Source organism: Bos grunniens, chromosome 1 (genome assembly GCF_055505025.1).
Source record: "Bos grunniens cultivar Pamir isolate PY7600 chromosome 1, Bosgru_T2T1.0, whole genome shotgun sequence".
NCBI classification, from domain to species: domain Eukaryota; kingdom Metazoa; phylum Chordata; class Mammalia; order Artiodactyla; family Bovidae; genus Bos; species Bos grunniens.
This window is the reverse complement of record NC_141165.1, coordinates 138,882,079-138,897,408: the sequence shown is the minus strand read 5'-3', so window position 1 is coordinate 138,897,408 and position 15,330 is coordinate 138,882,079. Positions and strand designations below refer to the sequence as shown.

At 36.1% G+C, this 15,330-nt stretch overlaps 1 protein-coding gene across 1 annotated transcript in view; it reads left to right on the top strand.

The window, feature by feature from the left end:
- The window catches only part of TMPRSS15 (transmembrane serine protease 15), a 143,497-nt gene that overhangs the window by 38,188 nt on the left and 89,979 nt on the right, over positions 1–15,330 (top strand). Inside the window, exon 9 of the mRNA XM_086415861.1 lies at positions 9,569–9,675. Coding sequence (XP_086271987.1) covers positions 9,569–9,675 — 107 coding nt within the window. The remainder of the gene's footprint in view (positions 1–9,568; positions 9,676–15,330) is intronic.

Here is a 15,330-nt window from a genome sequence, read left to right as displayed (position 1 = left end):
TTATAAATGGCTGTTAGTACTATTTTTAGTACAATGAAAAAATATTCCATTCTTTACCTAAAATGTCAGCAGAGAGTCTTAGAAAAATCTTAAATTACTTCCTTTAAAAAGGGAAATAAAATGAATTGTAACTGATCTATGATGCATTCCTAATTGCACAATGATTTCATCATGAAATCTTTGGAACTTTATTAATACTAAATAATAATAATTTAATTTTTATGTAATTAATATTTAATCACCCACCCTCCACTTCTTAGTAAAACTATGTCAAGTCTTCAGGGAAGTCTTATAAGCAGACCACAGTAAACAATATTATTTTCGCTACAATAGTAATATTATTTATGCATAATCAACATTATGTTAATTAAATATTTGTATGGTCTGTACTTTTAACTTCCTTTCAATGACTTAATTTTTAAAACTATTTTAAGAAATCCACCATTAATTAGGGATGATTTTTAAAACCTACAAAATCTAAAATATTACTTTAAGTAAATACTGTCAGTTCAGTTCAGTTGCTCAGTCGTGTCCGACTCTTTGCGACCCCATGAATCGCAGCACACCAGGCCTCCCTGTCCATCACAAACTCCCGGAGTTCACCCAGACTCACGTCCATTGAGTCAGTGATGCCATCCAGCCATCTCATACTCTGTCGTCCCCTTCTCCTCCTGCCCCCAATCCCTCCCAGCATCAGAGTCTTTTCCAATGAGTCAACTCTTTGCATGAGGTGGCCAAAGGACTGGAGTTTCAGCTTTAGCATCATTCCTTCCAAAGAAATCCCAGGGCTGATCTCCTTCAGAATGGACTGGTTGGATCTCCTTGCAGTCCAAGGGACTCTCAAGAGTCTTCTCCAACACCACAGTTCAAAAGCATCAATTCTTCGGCACTCAGCCTTCTTCACAGTCCAACTCTCACATCCATACATGACCACTGGAAAAACTATAGCCTTGACTAGACGGAACTTTGTTGGCAAAGTAATGTCTCTGCTTTTCAAGATGCTATCTAGGTTGGTCATAACTTTTCTTCCAAGGAGTAAGCATCTTTTAATTTCATGGCTGCAGTCACCATCTGCAGTGATTTTGGAGCCCAGAAAAATAAAGTCTGACACTATTTCCACTGTTTTCCCATCTATTTGCCATGAAGTGATGGGACCGGATGCCATGATCTTCGTTTTCTGAATGTTGAGCTTTAAGCCAACTTTTTCACTCTCCTCTTTCACCTTCATCAAGAGGCTTTTAGTTCCTCTTCACTTTCTGCCATAAGGATGGTGTCATCTGCATATCTGAGGTTATTGATATTTCTCCCAGCAATCTTGATTCCAGCTTGTGCTTCTTCCAGCCCAGCATTTCTCATGATGTACTCTGCATATAAGTTAAATAAGCAGGGTGACAATATACAGCCTTGATGTACTCCTTTTCCTATTTGGAACCAGTCTGTTGTTCCATGTCCAGTTCTAACTGTTGCTTTTTGACCTGCATACAAATTTCTCAAGAGGCAGGTCAGGTGGTCTGGTATTCCCATCTCTTTCAGAATTTTCCACAGTTTATTGTGATACACACAGTAAATACTGTACTGCATCATAAAAATTTATTTAAAAGTATATAAATTTTCTAAGTGTATTTTCTTCTCCAAACTGATTATTACATTAGATGGTGGTTTGTTTTTCCTAATGGTGATCAAAGTAGGGTATGAAAGTAATAATGTTTCTTACAAGCTTGAAGACCCAGGAGCCAGTCGAGAAATGGTTATGATACAGTTAAGCTATATTTTGGAATTATATTAAGGCCCCATGTAGCAGAGTGTCAGTGATGAAGGATGTGAGTGCTGAAGACAGTCTGTGTGGCTTCAAACCTGGCCTCCTCACATTCAATATCTACGATCTCAGGCAAATGACTAAATCTCTTAGACTCAAAATTTCTACATCTGTAGGGGTCAGGGCCTCTAACTACAGGGGTCAAAGTCATCATGAACTGTAAAACACTTAGGTCTCTATTAGGTGCTCAATAAAAGTGGGCTCTAAGAAGAGTAGCTATTGATACAAAAATGTAAAATATAAAAATGACATTTAGAAAAGTACCCTTTCCCTTAAAAAATTCATAAGGTAGCTATGGCTAAAATTACCAATTAATCTCACCTTTATAAATGCCTGTGTTTTATTGAAAGTAATTTGAGTTTTCTGAATCAGAAGTAGAACACAGTATGCACTCATTTCTCTCCTCCGCCTTCAGTTATCTATTTTGAAAAAAGTAAAGGGCTTTGGAACACAGTTTCTTAGGGAGCTTTTCTTGATCCCTTAGTTTCAAGGCTTAAAAACAACATCAATTGTTGAAAAAAAGAATCACTATTTTCTTGCCTGGAAACACCAAAACTTTCATTAAAAGAACAGAAATCATCCTGAGGGGGCTGCTTATTTCTTCTTCCTCTGTCTTCTTCTTTGATGTTGGATTCCCTGCAGGTCTCACTCGCAAGCTCACTTCCCCCAATCCCTGAAGAGGCCTTTAGTTGGTGGAATTCTTCTAAACAGCTGCCACCACCTGCTTTGTTCTTCTCTCAGTCTGGGCTGGGAAGAGCTCATGCTCCTCATATTGATCTCCTCTCACCTCTGTCAACCTCCTGTGGACATCTGAGGGTAGCCCATGAGCGCAGCATCCTCTGTATCTGCCCATCTTCCTATAAAAATACACATCCCCTAATCCACTCCAGAACCACTGAATCTGATATCCACAATTGAAGTCCACATGTCAGTATTTAAAATAATAAGCAACCTGCCAGTGCTCTACCCTCACTTTCCAGGCAATAAACACTGGTCAGATCCAAAAACCTAGATTTCTGTTTAGATGTCTTTTAATCCTGCACTGCTGGTCATGGCCATTTCAGTGTTGTCAATCCCACTCATTGAAGACTAAACCCTAGTCCTGCCTCCAGCCCATCATTAGGAATCTTATGCAATGAGGTAGTGCTCCAATTTGACATTTTCCTACCATGAAATTCAGAGTTTCAAAATTAACTATATTTGTTTTTTCTTTTACTTTCAAATAATATATTTTATTTTATTAATTTTATTTTTATTATATTTTTAATTTAATTTAATTTTTTACATTGATTAAGACTTTAGTACAATCCTAAATAGAATTGATAATATCAAAATTTTTTTATTTCTGATGTTATTAAAGGTTAAAAGTGTGTTAGTCTTAATTTTTTTTCTTTTAATTTTTAATTTTTTTCCTTTATCATTGTTATTTTATTTGTGATGAATGTCCCCAGTTTCTCAATTGACTGAGTATTACTGATAACTTACCAAAAATCTGAACTTGCCATGCCCCTGGCCAGGAATCCTGGTTCATTCAGTAGCCTCCACAGTCAGCCTCTGAAGTCAAGAGTCTTTTCAGTCTTCTTGTCTTTGGAGATTAGCCATCTCCCTATTTTCAACCCTTTCAGTATTTAGCCAGCTTCAACATTATCACCCATGCTTTGCTCTGCTGTTCAGCTTCCTCCTTTGTGAAGAGTTCAGGGGAACACTGTTCCTCCAAAACACTAAAGAATTATTGACATTTCTGATCTCACACTTCAGTGAAACAATGTAATTATAAACAGACATTGCCCTAGATACATTTCCTCAATCTGAAAATTAAAATTTGAACACTTTCCCCACAGAGTATTCAACATAATGTAGATCAGCCATTGGCAGTTTGATTATTGTGATCATCGTAACAACTGAACCATTCAACCAAATCAAGAGTTTAGAGATCAAATATATAGCAACTGATCCAAATTTTATTCAAGACTTAGCAAAAAGGATGTATATAAAGGGTATTCCCAACTTTTAATTTGCCATGAATAAATCACACCATAGGAGATTTTCATACAGATGAGAAAGGAAATTTTCTATAGTCAGGAATGATTCATCTTTGTTCCTGCACAGATGTATCAATTTAACAATGAAGTGAAATGAATGAAAATTCCAGAATTCAGTTTAGAAGTTGCATACCCTGCGTGACTGCAAAGCCAAGAACAGCTGCAAGAAATGGGCAAGAAGATTAAGCTTTAACCTCCATCAGCACTTCCCCCAACACAGCACAGCCCAACACAGGTCTTAACTCTCTACTTCTTCCTTGGAAGGAAAGAAAAGGGTGGAACATGCATCCAGTGTCCCAACTTTTCCAAGAGTTTCCAAAGGAACTAGTTCCTGTTCTCGAACGTATCACTAATGGACCTGGCATTGTTTGAATGCCTGAGAGATACTGAGAACAAATAGGAGTGGGTGCAGCTTGCTATGATCAGCAGGACTTGATACCATTAGGAAAAGATGAACAAATCAAGGCTTCTCCCTAAAGATGAAAAGAAAGAATTGCAGGAAGTTCCCAACATTCTAGCTATTTCAGCAACTTCCCCAGCAACTGGTGTGTACCTTGCATGAATGGGAAGCTGATGAACCAGCACAATTTGCATGACCTGGTGGCTGCAGAGAATAAGGGAGAGTGGGGTGACTTGCTGTGGTAGGAAGAGAAAACATGCAGCCCACATTACAGACACCAGAGAGAGTAAGAAACAGAAACCACCAAAGAAGAAACCTGCCAGCCTCTTGTTGTTCTTCAGTGGCTCAGTCGTGTCTGACTCTTTGTGACCCCAGGGACTGCAGCACCCCAGGCTTCCCTGTCCTTCACTATCTCCTGGAGCTTGCTCAAACTCATGTCCTGTGAGTCAGTGATGCCATCCAGCCATCACATCCTCTGTCATCCCCTTCTCCTCCTGCCTTCAATCTTTCCCAGCATCAGGACCTTTTCCAATGAGTCGGCTTTCTGCACCAAGTGGCCAAAATATTGGAGCTTCAGCTTCAGCATCAGTCCTTCCAATGAGTACTCAGGGTTGATTTCCTTTAGGATTGACTGGCTTGATCTCCTTGCAGTCCAAGAGACTCACAAGAATCTTCTCCAACAACACAGTTTAAAAGTATCAATTCTTCAGCATTCAGCCTTCTTTAGGGTCCAACTCTCACATCTGTACAAGATCACTGGTTAAACCATAGCTTAGACTATACGGACCTCTGTTGGCAGAGTCATGTCTCTGCTTTCTAATACACTGTACCGGATTGTCATAGCTTTTCTTTCAAGGAGCAAGAGTCTTTTAATTTCTTGACTGCAGTCACTGTCTGCAGTTATTTTGGAGCCCAAGAAAATAAAGTCTGCCACTGTTTCCATTGTTTCCCCATCTATTTGCCATGAATTGACGGGATCAGATACCTTGATCTTAACTTTTTGAATGTTGAGTTTTAAGAGCTGTAAGCCAGCTTTTTCACTCTCCTCTTTCACCTTCATCAAGAGGTTCTTTAGTTCCCCTTTGTTTTCTGCTATAAGGGTGGTATCATCTGTATATATGAGGTTATTGATATTTCTCCCAGCAGTCTTGATTCCAGCTTGTGCTTTATCCAGCCTGGCATTTCTCATGATGTACTCTGCATAGAAGTTAAATAAACAGGGTGACAATATACAGACTTGACACACTCCTTTCCCAATTTGAAACCAGTCTGTTGTTCCATATTCAGTTCTAACTGTTGCTTCCTGACCTGCATAGGGGTTTCTCAGGAGGCAGGTAAGGTGGTCTGGTATTGCCATCTCTTTAAGAATTTTCCACAGTTTGTTGTGAGCCACACGGACAAAGGCTTAGCATAGTCAATGAAGCAGAAGTAGATGTGTGTTTTTTTTGGAATTCTCTTGTGTTTTCTGTGATCCAACAAATGTTGACAATTTGATCTCTGGTTTCTTTGCCTTTTCTAGATCCAGTTTGTATATCTGGAAGTTCTCAGTTCACTTACTGTTGAAACCTGCCTTGGTGGAATTTGAGCATGACCTTGCTAGCATGTGAAATGAGTGCAGTTGTGCAGTAGTTTGAGCATTTTTTGGCATTGCCTTTCTTTGGTATTGTGAACCTCTGATTGCTTTGGAATAGTCAACGGGGATCTCAGAAAATCAAAAAAGAAATTAGAAAATATCTTGAAGCAAATGAAAACAAGCAAAAAAAAAAAAAAAACCTTATGGGAATAGAGAAAAAGCAGTGTGAAGTGGGATAACCTAGAAGAAAGGGATAAATTCCTAGAACCATATGATCTATTCAGATTGAATTATAAAGAAACACAAAGATCTCGGCAGACCAATTACTATTAAGAAAATTGAGCCAGTAACCAAAGACCACTCAACAAAATACTGCAACACAGTGGTTTTACTAGTGAATTCTACCAAATATATAAAGATGAATTCATACTAATCTTTCTCAAATTCTTCCATAACTTAAAAAATAAGAATGTTTACTCTGGTACCAAAGCCATAGAAAGTCACCTGAAGAAAAGAAAACTCTAGTCCAAGACCCCTGACAAATATTAACATAAATTCACAAATCCTTGAGTAAAATACCAGCAAACCACATGCAATGGCAAATTAAAAGAATCATACACCATCACCAAGTGAGGTTCATCTCTGGAATGCAAGGATGTTTCAATATATAAAAATCTGTCCGTTGATATACAATTATTAACAGATTGAAAGATAAAAATCACAGGATATACTCAATAGATGCAGATAAAGCTCTTGACAAAATTCAATAGTCTTTCATGATAAAAAAATAAACATGCAATAAACTAGGAATAGAAGAAAATTACCTAAATAGAACAAAGGCCATATAAGAAAAGGCCCAGATTGATATCATACTCAGTTCAGTTCAATTCAGTTCACTTCAGTCACTCAATTGTGTCCGACTTTTTGCAACCCCATGAATCGCAGCATGCTAGGCCTCCCTGTCTATCACCAACTCCTGGAGTTCACTCAGACTCACGTCCATCGAGTCAGTGATGCCATCCAGCCATCTCATCCTCTGTCGTTCCCTTCTCCTCTTGCCCCCAATCCCTCTCAGCATCAGAGTCTTTTCCAAGGAGTCAACTCTTTGCATGAGGTGGCCAAAGTACTGGAGTTTAAGCTTTAGCATCATTACTTCCAAAGAACACCCAAGACTGATCTCCTTTAGAATGGACTGATTGGATCTCCTCTCAGTCCAAGGGACTTTCAAAAGTCTTCTCCAACACCACAGTTCAAAAGCATCAGTTCTTCGGTGCTCAGCTTTCTTCACAGTCCAACTCTCATATCCATACATGACCACTGGAAAAACCATAGCCTTGACTAAACAGACCTTTGTTGGCAAAGTAATGTCTCTGCTTTTCAATATGCTGTCTAGGTTGGCCATAACTTTCCTTCCAAGGAGTAAGCGTCTTTTAATTTCCTGACTGATATCACCATCTGCAGTGATTTTAGAGCCCAGAAAAATAAAGTCTGACACTATTTCCACTGTTTCCCCATCTATTTGCCATGAAGTGATGGGACCGGATGCCATGATCTTCATTTTCTGAATGTTGAGCTTTAAGCCAACTTTTCACTCTCCTCTTTCACTTTCATCAAGAGGCTTTTGAGTTTCTCTTCACTTTCTGCCATAAGGGTGGTGTCATCTGCATATCTGAGGTTATTGATATTTCTCCCGGCAATCTTAATTCCAGCTTGTGCTTCTTCCAGCCCAGCATTTCTCATGATGTACTCTGCATATAAGTTAAATAAGCAGGGTGACAATAAACAGCCTTGACATATTCCTTTTCCTATTTGGAACCAGTCTGTTGTTCCATGTCCAGTTCTAACTGTTGCTTCCTGACCTGCATATAGGTTTCTCAAGAGGCATACTAACTGATGAAAAAGTAAAGACTTTTCCTCTAAGATCAGGAATAAAACAAGGATGCCCCCTCTCACCACTTTTATTTAACATAGTACTGGAAGTTCTAGGCAGAACAATTAAGCAAGAAAAAAAATGCAGTGTATCCAAATAAGAAAGGAAAATGTAAAAATATCTGTTCACAGAGGATAAGATCTTATATATAGAAAACCATAAATGTCACCAAAAAAAAGAGAAAAAATATTGAGTAATAAAATAATTAAGAAAAGTTACAGGATATAAAAATTCACATAGAAAGATCACTTGTGTTTCTACACACTAATCATGCAAAAAGAAAATCAAGAAAATAATCCCATTTACAATAGCAGTGAAAAGAATAAAGTATAATACTTACAAATTAAACTTAATCAAGGAGGTAGAAGTTTTAAACAGTGAATGATCAAATCATCTTTAACAAGGATGGAAAAACCACACGATGGGGAAACAGCTTTCTCTTCAACAAATGGTGTTGGTAAAATGAGATATTCTAATGCAGAACAAAATTTACCTTTATCGTACACCATACACAAAACCAACTCATAATTAATTAAAGGTTTAAATGTAAGACCTGAAATTATAAATCTCATAGAAGAAAATATGTAAGAAAAACTTCATAGCTTTGGTCTTCACAATGATTTCCTGAATTTGTAAACAAAAGCACAGGCAACAAAAGCAAAATCAACAAATGGCAGTACATCTCATTAAAAACCTTCCGTACAGTAAAAGAAACAGTAACATGAAAAGGCAACCTAAGGAATGTAAGAAAATACTTGCAAACCATTTTCTAATAAGGAGTTAATATCCAAAATATATAAAGAACTCCTTCAAAGGCTCAATAGCAAAATAAACTAAATAAACTTTGGACAAAGGTCTCAATAGATATTTCTTTTTTATTTTAATTTTTTTTAGATATTTCTTTTTTAACAAAGACATACGAATGGCCAACAGGCATTGCTCAACCTCGATAATCATCATGGAAATGCAAATCAAAATAATAATGGTCATTATTTAAAAAATCAGAACATTATAAATATTGGTGAGGATGTGGAAAAACTGGAACACTTGTGTGCTGTTAATTGGAATGTAAAATAGTATAGTCATTATAGAAAGCAGTATGAAATTTCCCTAAAGACATAAAATAGAACGACTATATGATCTAGCAATCTGATTTATTTGAATATTTATTCAAAAGAATTGAAATCAAGATCTCTAAAAGATACACACTCCCATGTTCATTATAGCATTATTCACAACAGCCAAGAGGTAGATACAGCCTAAATTAGAAACAGCCTAAACAGCCTAAAACATGTATTACTAGCCTAAATTTTTATTGACACTAGCCTAAATTTTTAAAGAAACTATGGTTTCACTTTATATACAGTGGAATATTATTGTCATTAAAAGAGGGAAATCGTATCTTTACAGCAGAAGAAAAACCTATGATAACATGGTTGCACCTTAAGGACATTATACTAAGTGAAATAAACCAGTCACAGGAGGACAAATCTTGCATGATTTCACTTACATGAAGTATCTAAAGCATTCAAAATCATAGAGACAGAAAGTAGAACAGTGCAAACAGTGGGGAGTTACTGATCAATGGATACAGAGCTTCAGTCATGCAAATTAAAAGAGTTCCAGAGAGCTGAAGTACGATATTGTGTTACAAATACCATTCTTTACATTTAAATATTTGCTGAGTGTCCGTCACGTTATATATTTTTATTACAATTGGAATAATACATTCAAATTTGAGAATGCATTGAGTTGTGCCAACTGTTAAATGTGTAATAATCTATTTATTTTTTTGCTTTTAATTTAGTGTAAACCAAGGACTTTCCATTCAACTGAACTTTGATTATTTTAATACATATTATGCAGATGTATTAAATATTTATGAAGGAATGGGTTCAAGCAAGATTTTAAGAGGTAAGTTAAAGCAAATATACAGTCCATTATCAAAATGAAAATATGTACAAAATTTATGGAGTAGATTGTGCTTTTGCTTTGATTTTGAGCTGAATATGAATTTGTACTTTGTTTCTAAAAGGAAAAACTGATCTTCATTATAAAAATTAATAATTTAGTGCTCTGTGTAATCAATCTTCTTAGTAATAAAAGAGATATTGGTTCACATGATTCCCTTCATGTGGAATTTTACTCTACCCCGTGTTACTTCTCATTAAGCAAAATTCAAACAAACCTTAAAAATGACTATTTTTCTTCAACATTTGATTTTTTTTTCTCTTTTTAATATGCACTCTGGTTCTCTGGCTCTTTCAGGACTATTACCAGTAAAATGGATAACACAATGACTAGATCAAGATATAAGCGCTTTAAATGGATGGTGTGGATGGTATTGTGCAACCATTTGTCACTGTGAACATAGACATCAGTGGGAGCTGAGAAAAGGCAGGGAAAGCACTAATAATATATGTGTGGCCACCCCACTTTATACCATCTGGTCCCCAAATGCATAGACCTATTCATGGTAGCCAAAAAAATGGGAGTGAAAATAAAATAGGTATGAAGGAGGAAATAAAATAAGGATGAATGTGGCAGTGAAATCCAGGGAATAACTAGTTTTCCTCACACTTTTGAGAAATAATCAAGTGCAGAGCTAAGATGAGGTTACAAGTGGTATCTCTTATTAAAGTTTAAATAATAGCTACATATATTCATGAATGCCAAGTCATTTCAGTCGTGTCTGACTCTTTGCAATCCTATGGACTGTAGCCCGCTAGGCTTCTCTGTCCATGGAATTCTCCAGGCAAGAATGCTCGAGTGGGTTGCCATGCCCTCCTCCAGGGGAGCTTCCTGACTCAAGGATTGGATCTGTGTTTCCTGCAGCTCCTGCATTGCAGGTGGATTCTTTACCACTAAGCCACCAGTATAGCTGAGCTGTATTTATATATATATATATATATATATATATAATTTTGGATTTTAAATTGCAATTATGAGTAATGAAAAGTAGATCCTATCTAACACATGCTTTGATTGACTTATTGATCTGAGAAATATTTGAGCATATGATAATAACATATACCTTTTTATTGGGTGCTTTCAATATGGAACTCAACATACTGAGTGCTCTTTGTGGATACCTTATTTAACATTTTTAATAAATCTGAAAAATATGCATTACATGAGAGGAAAGTGATGTCCAAGAAGTTAAATGATGACAAGTCCACAAAGGTAGTTAGTGTTGGAGATAGAAATCAGACCCAAACACTCTCGACTTCAAACACAGTGTATTAATTTATTGTGCTTTAAAAGCTCCAAGTACAAATATAATAATGAGTATACATAAAACAGATGAACTCATGGTAAGTTATATTTGGCTTAAATAAATGGGCCAGTCATTTCATAATCTACTTATTTCTGTAGTTGATAAATCAGGTTCATTCAAATTATGTCAACATAAATATTTACATAGCTGAATAAATAAGCCAGGTCATATAAATTTCTCCAAGGGCTAATGTGATGTTAATAATAAAATTTAGCATGCTTTGATCACTTGAAATATTCAAAGTAGTGTAATCATTACCTTAACTCAAAAAAAATGCTCCTGTGAACCATATTATGTAGGTGCTGTTACAATCTTTATTTTATGGATGATAAAAACTAAATTCATAGAGGTTAACTGGCCAAAAGTGGTAGGTGAAATTACCCTCATGCTCTCTTCTCTTCAGCTACAATTTGCCTGAATGCTATTTTTACTTATTTTCACATGCTTAGATCATCAGAAATATATAACAAAATCTTTGAGTCATTAGATATAGTGATATGAATAATGCATAAATAATTATCACAAATATCCAATAAGAAAACTAAATATGCAAATAGAAAATAGAAAAAAACCAAGAAAATTAATTTAAATTATAATAAATAGGTAGTTGTTTAGTTTTTAGGGTCTTTTTGAAATATGAAAATATTTCAATGTTTTTTAAATTAAATATATTAATTTAACTTGAAAAAATATGAGAAATGGTATTGTTATTATTATTACACTTTACATTTTAAAATAATACCTTGTTGAAGATAGGTAAAACTATCTTACCTCTAGATTCTAGCACATGCCTGATATATTGTAAAAACTTTGTATTTTTTTATTTAAAGTAAAATCTACAGGTTGATTTGGTATATAGTAGTTAATCAATGGACACCAATAACATTTCTTGCAGTTTTAAAGGTATTTTGTTTTTTAAATATGCTGATACTTTTATCTATTTTCTAAATATTTCAGTAAGTTTCTTTCTGTGAGAAATATGTACAAATTCACTTTTATTAAATTACAATTCAGAATAAAGATAATTACCTTTATAACATGGAAATAAACAGATATTTTAATTAAATGAATGAAAATAAGATTATATAATTAAATTATAAGAAAATACAAGTTTCCAGTACCATAAAATAGCTATTGCATACTTGATTAGGAATATGTCAGTATAAACAAATTTTAAAGGCATTTTTCAGTCATTTTTATATAAAGTCATGATGTAAAAGTTCTCCTGTGGAAAGTTTCAGAGGAAGATGGGCATTTCATAAAGACAGACAATATCGAGAGCAGTAGGAAGTATTTGGAAATACTTATTTCCAAGTAAGTATGGGAATCAGGGTAAATTAGAATAAATTAACAGGATAGTTAAAAAATGTTTTCTTTATGTTGTGGTTATAAAGCTACAATATTAAATTCATTAGTGTTAATTGTTATCAGTGCTGGGTATTGAAATGGTTCAGTTCAGTTCAGTCGCTCAGTCATGTCCGACTCTGCAAGCCCATGGACTGCAGCATGTCAGGCCTCCCTGTCCATCACCAACTCCTAGAGTTTACTCAAACTCATGTCCATTGAGTCGATGATGCCATACAACCATCTCATTCTCTGTCTCCCCCTTCTCCTCCCACCTTAAATCTTTCCCAGCATCAAGGTCTTTTGCAATGAGTCAGTCATTTGCATCAGGTGGCCAAAGTATTGGAGTTTCAACTTCAACATCAGTCCTTCCAATGAACACTCAGGACAGGTCTCCTTTAGGATGGACTGGTTGCATTTTCTTACAGTCCAAGTGACTCTCGAGTCTTCTCCAACACCACAGTTCAAAAGCATCAATTCTTCAGTGCTCAGCTTTCTTCACAGTTACTCTCACATCCATACATGACTACTGGAAAAACCATAGCCACGACTAGATGGACCTTTGTTGGCAAAGTAATGCCTCTGCTTTTTAATGTGCTGTCTAGGTTGGTCATAATTTTCTGTCCAAGGAGAAAGCATCTTTTAATTTCATGGCTGCAGTCACCATCTACAGTGATTTTGGAGCCCCAGAAAATAAAGTCTGTCACTGTTTCCACTGTTTCCCCATTTTTGCCATGAAGTGATGCAACCAGATGCCATGATCTTAGTTTTCCGAATGTTGAGCTTTAAGCCAACTTTTTTACTCTCCTCTTCCACTTTCATCAAGAGGCTGTTTATTTCCTCTTCACTTTCTGTCATAAGGGTGGTGTCATCCGCATATCTGAGATTTTTTATATTTCTCCCGGCAATCTTGATTCCAGTTTGTGCTTCATCCAGTCCAGGGTTTTTCATGAGGTACTCTGCATATAAGTTAAATAAGCAGGGTGACAATATATAGCCTTGACATACTCCTTTTCCTATTTGGAACCAGTCTGTTGTTCCATGTCCAGTTCTAACTGTTGCTCTCTGATCTGTATATAAATTTCTCAAGAGGCAGGTGAAGCAGTCTGGTATTCCCATATCTTTCAGAATTTTCCACAGTTTGTTGTGATCCACACAAAGTCTTTGACATAGTCAATAAAGCAGAAATAGATAATTTTTTTTCTGCAACTCTCTTGCTTTTTCAATACTCCAGTGGACGCTGGCACTTTGATCTCTGGTTCTTCTGCCTTTTCTAAAACCAGCTTGAACATCTGGAAACTCACAGTTCACATATTGTTGAAGCCTGGGATGGAGAATTTTGAGCATTACTTTACTAGTGTGTGAGATGAGTGCAATTGTGCGGTAGTTTGAGCATTCTTTGGCATTGCCTTTCTTTGGGATTGGAATGAAAACTGACCTTTTCCAGCCCTGTGGCCACTGCTGAGTTTTCCAAATTTGCTGGCATATTGAATGCAGCACTTTCACAGCATCATCTTTCAGGATTTGAAATAGCTCAACTGGAATTCCATCACCTCCACTAGCTTTGTTTGTAGTGATACTTCCAAAGGCCCACTTGACTTCACTTTCCAGGATATCTGGCTCTAGGTGAGGGATCATACCATCGTGATCATCTGGGTTGTGAAGATCTTTTTTGTACAGTTCTTCTGTGTATTCTTGCCACCTCTTCTTAATATCTTCTGCTTCTGTTAGGTCCATACCATTTCTATCCTTTATTGAGCCCATCTTTGCATGAAATGTTCCTTTGGTATCTCTAATTTTCCTGAAGAAATCTCTAGTCTTTCCCATTCTATTGTTTTATTCTCTTTCTTTGAGTGATCATTGACGAAGTCTTTCTTATCTCTCCTTGCTATTCTTTCAAACTCTGCATTCAAATGGGTGTATCTTTCCTTTTCTCCTTTGCTTTTCACTTCTCTTCTTTTCACAGCTATTTGTAAGACCTCCTCAGGCAGCCATTTTGCATTTTTCATTTCTTTTTCTTGGGGATGGTCTTGATCACTGCCTCCTGTACAGTGTCACGAACCTCCATCCATAGTTCATCTGGCACTCTGTCTATCAGACCTAGTCCCTTAAATCTATTTCCCACTTCCATGGTATAATCATAAGGGGTTTGATTTAGGTCATACCTGAATGGTCTAGTGGTTTTCCCTACTTTCTTCAATTTAAGTCTGAATTTGGCAATAAGGAGTTCATGATCTGAACCACAGTCAGCTCCCGGTCTTGTTTTTGCTGACTGGATAGAGCTTCTACATTTTGACTGCAAAGAATATAATCAATCTGATTTCGGTGTTGACCATCTGATGATGTCCATGTGTAGAGTCTTCTCTTGTGTTGTTGCAAGGTGGTGTTTGCTATGATCAGTGCATTCTCTTAGCAAAACTCTATTAACCTTTGCCCTGCTTCATTCTGTACTCCAAGGCCAAATTTACCTGTTACTCCGTTTGTTTCTTAACTTCCTATTTTTACATTCCAGTCCCCTATAATGAAAATTATAGAAGATGATAAATATTCTGTTAATATTTTATTAAAAATACATAGATGTATATTTATGAATCTGCAAAGAAAGACAACAAAACTGCCTATATGAGAATGCTGAGAGTAATTCCAAGTTGCCACTCTCAGAAATTCTTTTTTTGTGTGTGTGTAGTTATTACTCTTTTCTTTATATCCTAAATGCTTAGCTGTTATTCCATTCCCAAAGGACTGTTATTATCATATCCTTAGTATTGGAGCTTACAGTTTAAGACCATGTTTTTAAAACTGAATCACACAAAAGTGGGCACAGTATAGCTGAAGATATGTAATAAACATAATGGATCTTCTTGAGGCTCGTCTTTAATTGTCAACTTGTCCTATGACAAAAATAATCACATTGTGGTGTATGTATATTAGTCACTCAGTCATGTCCA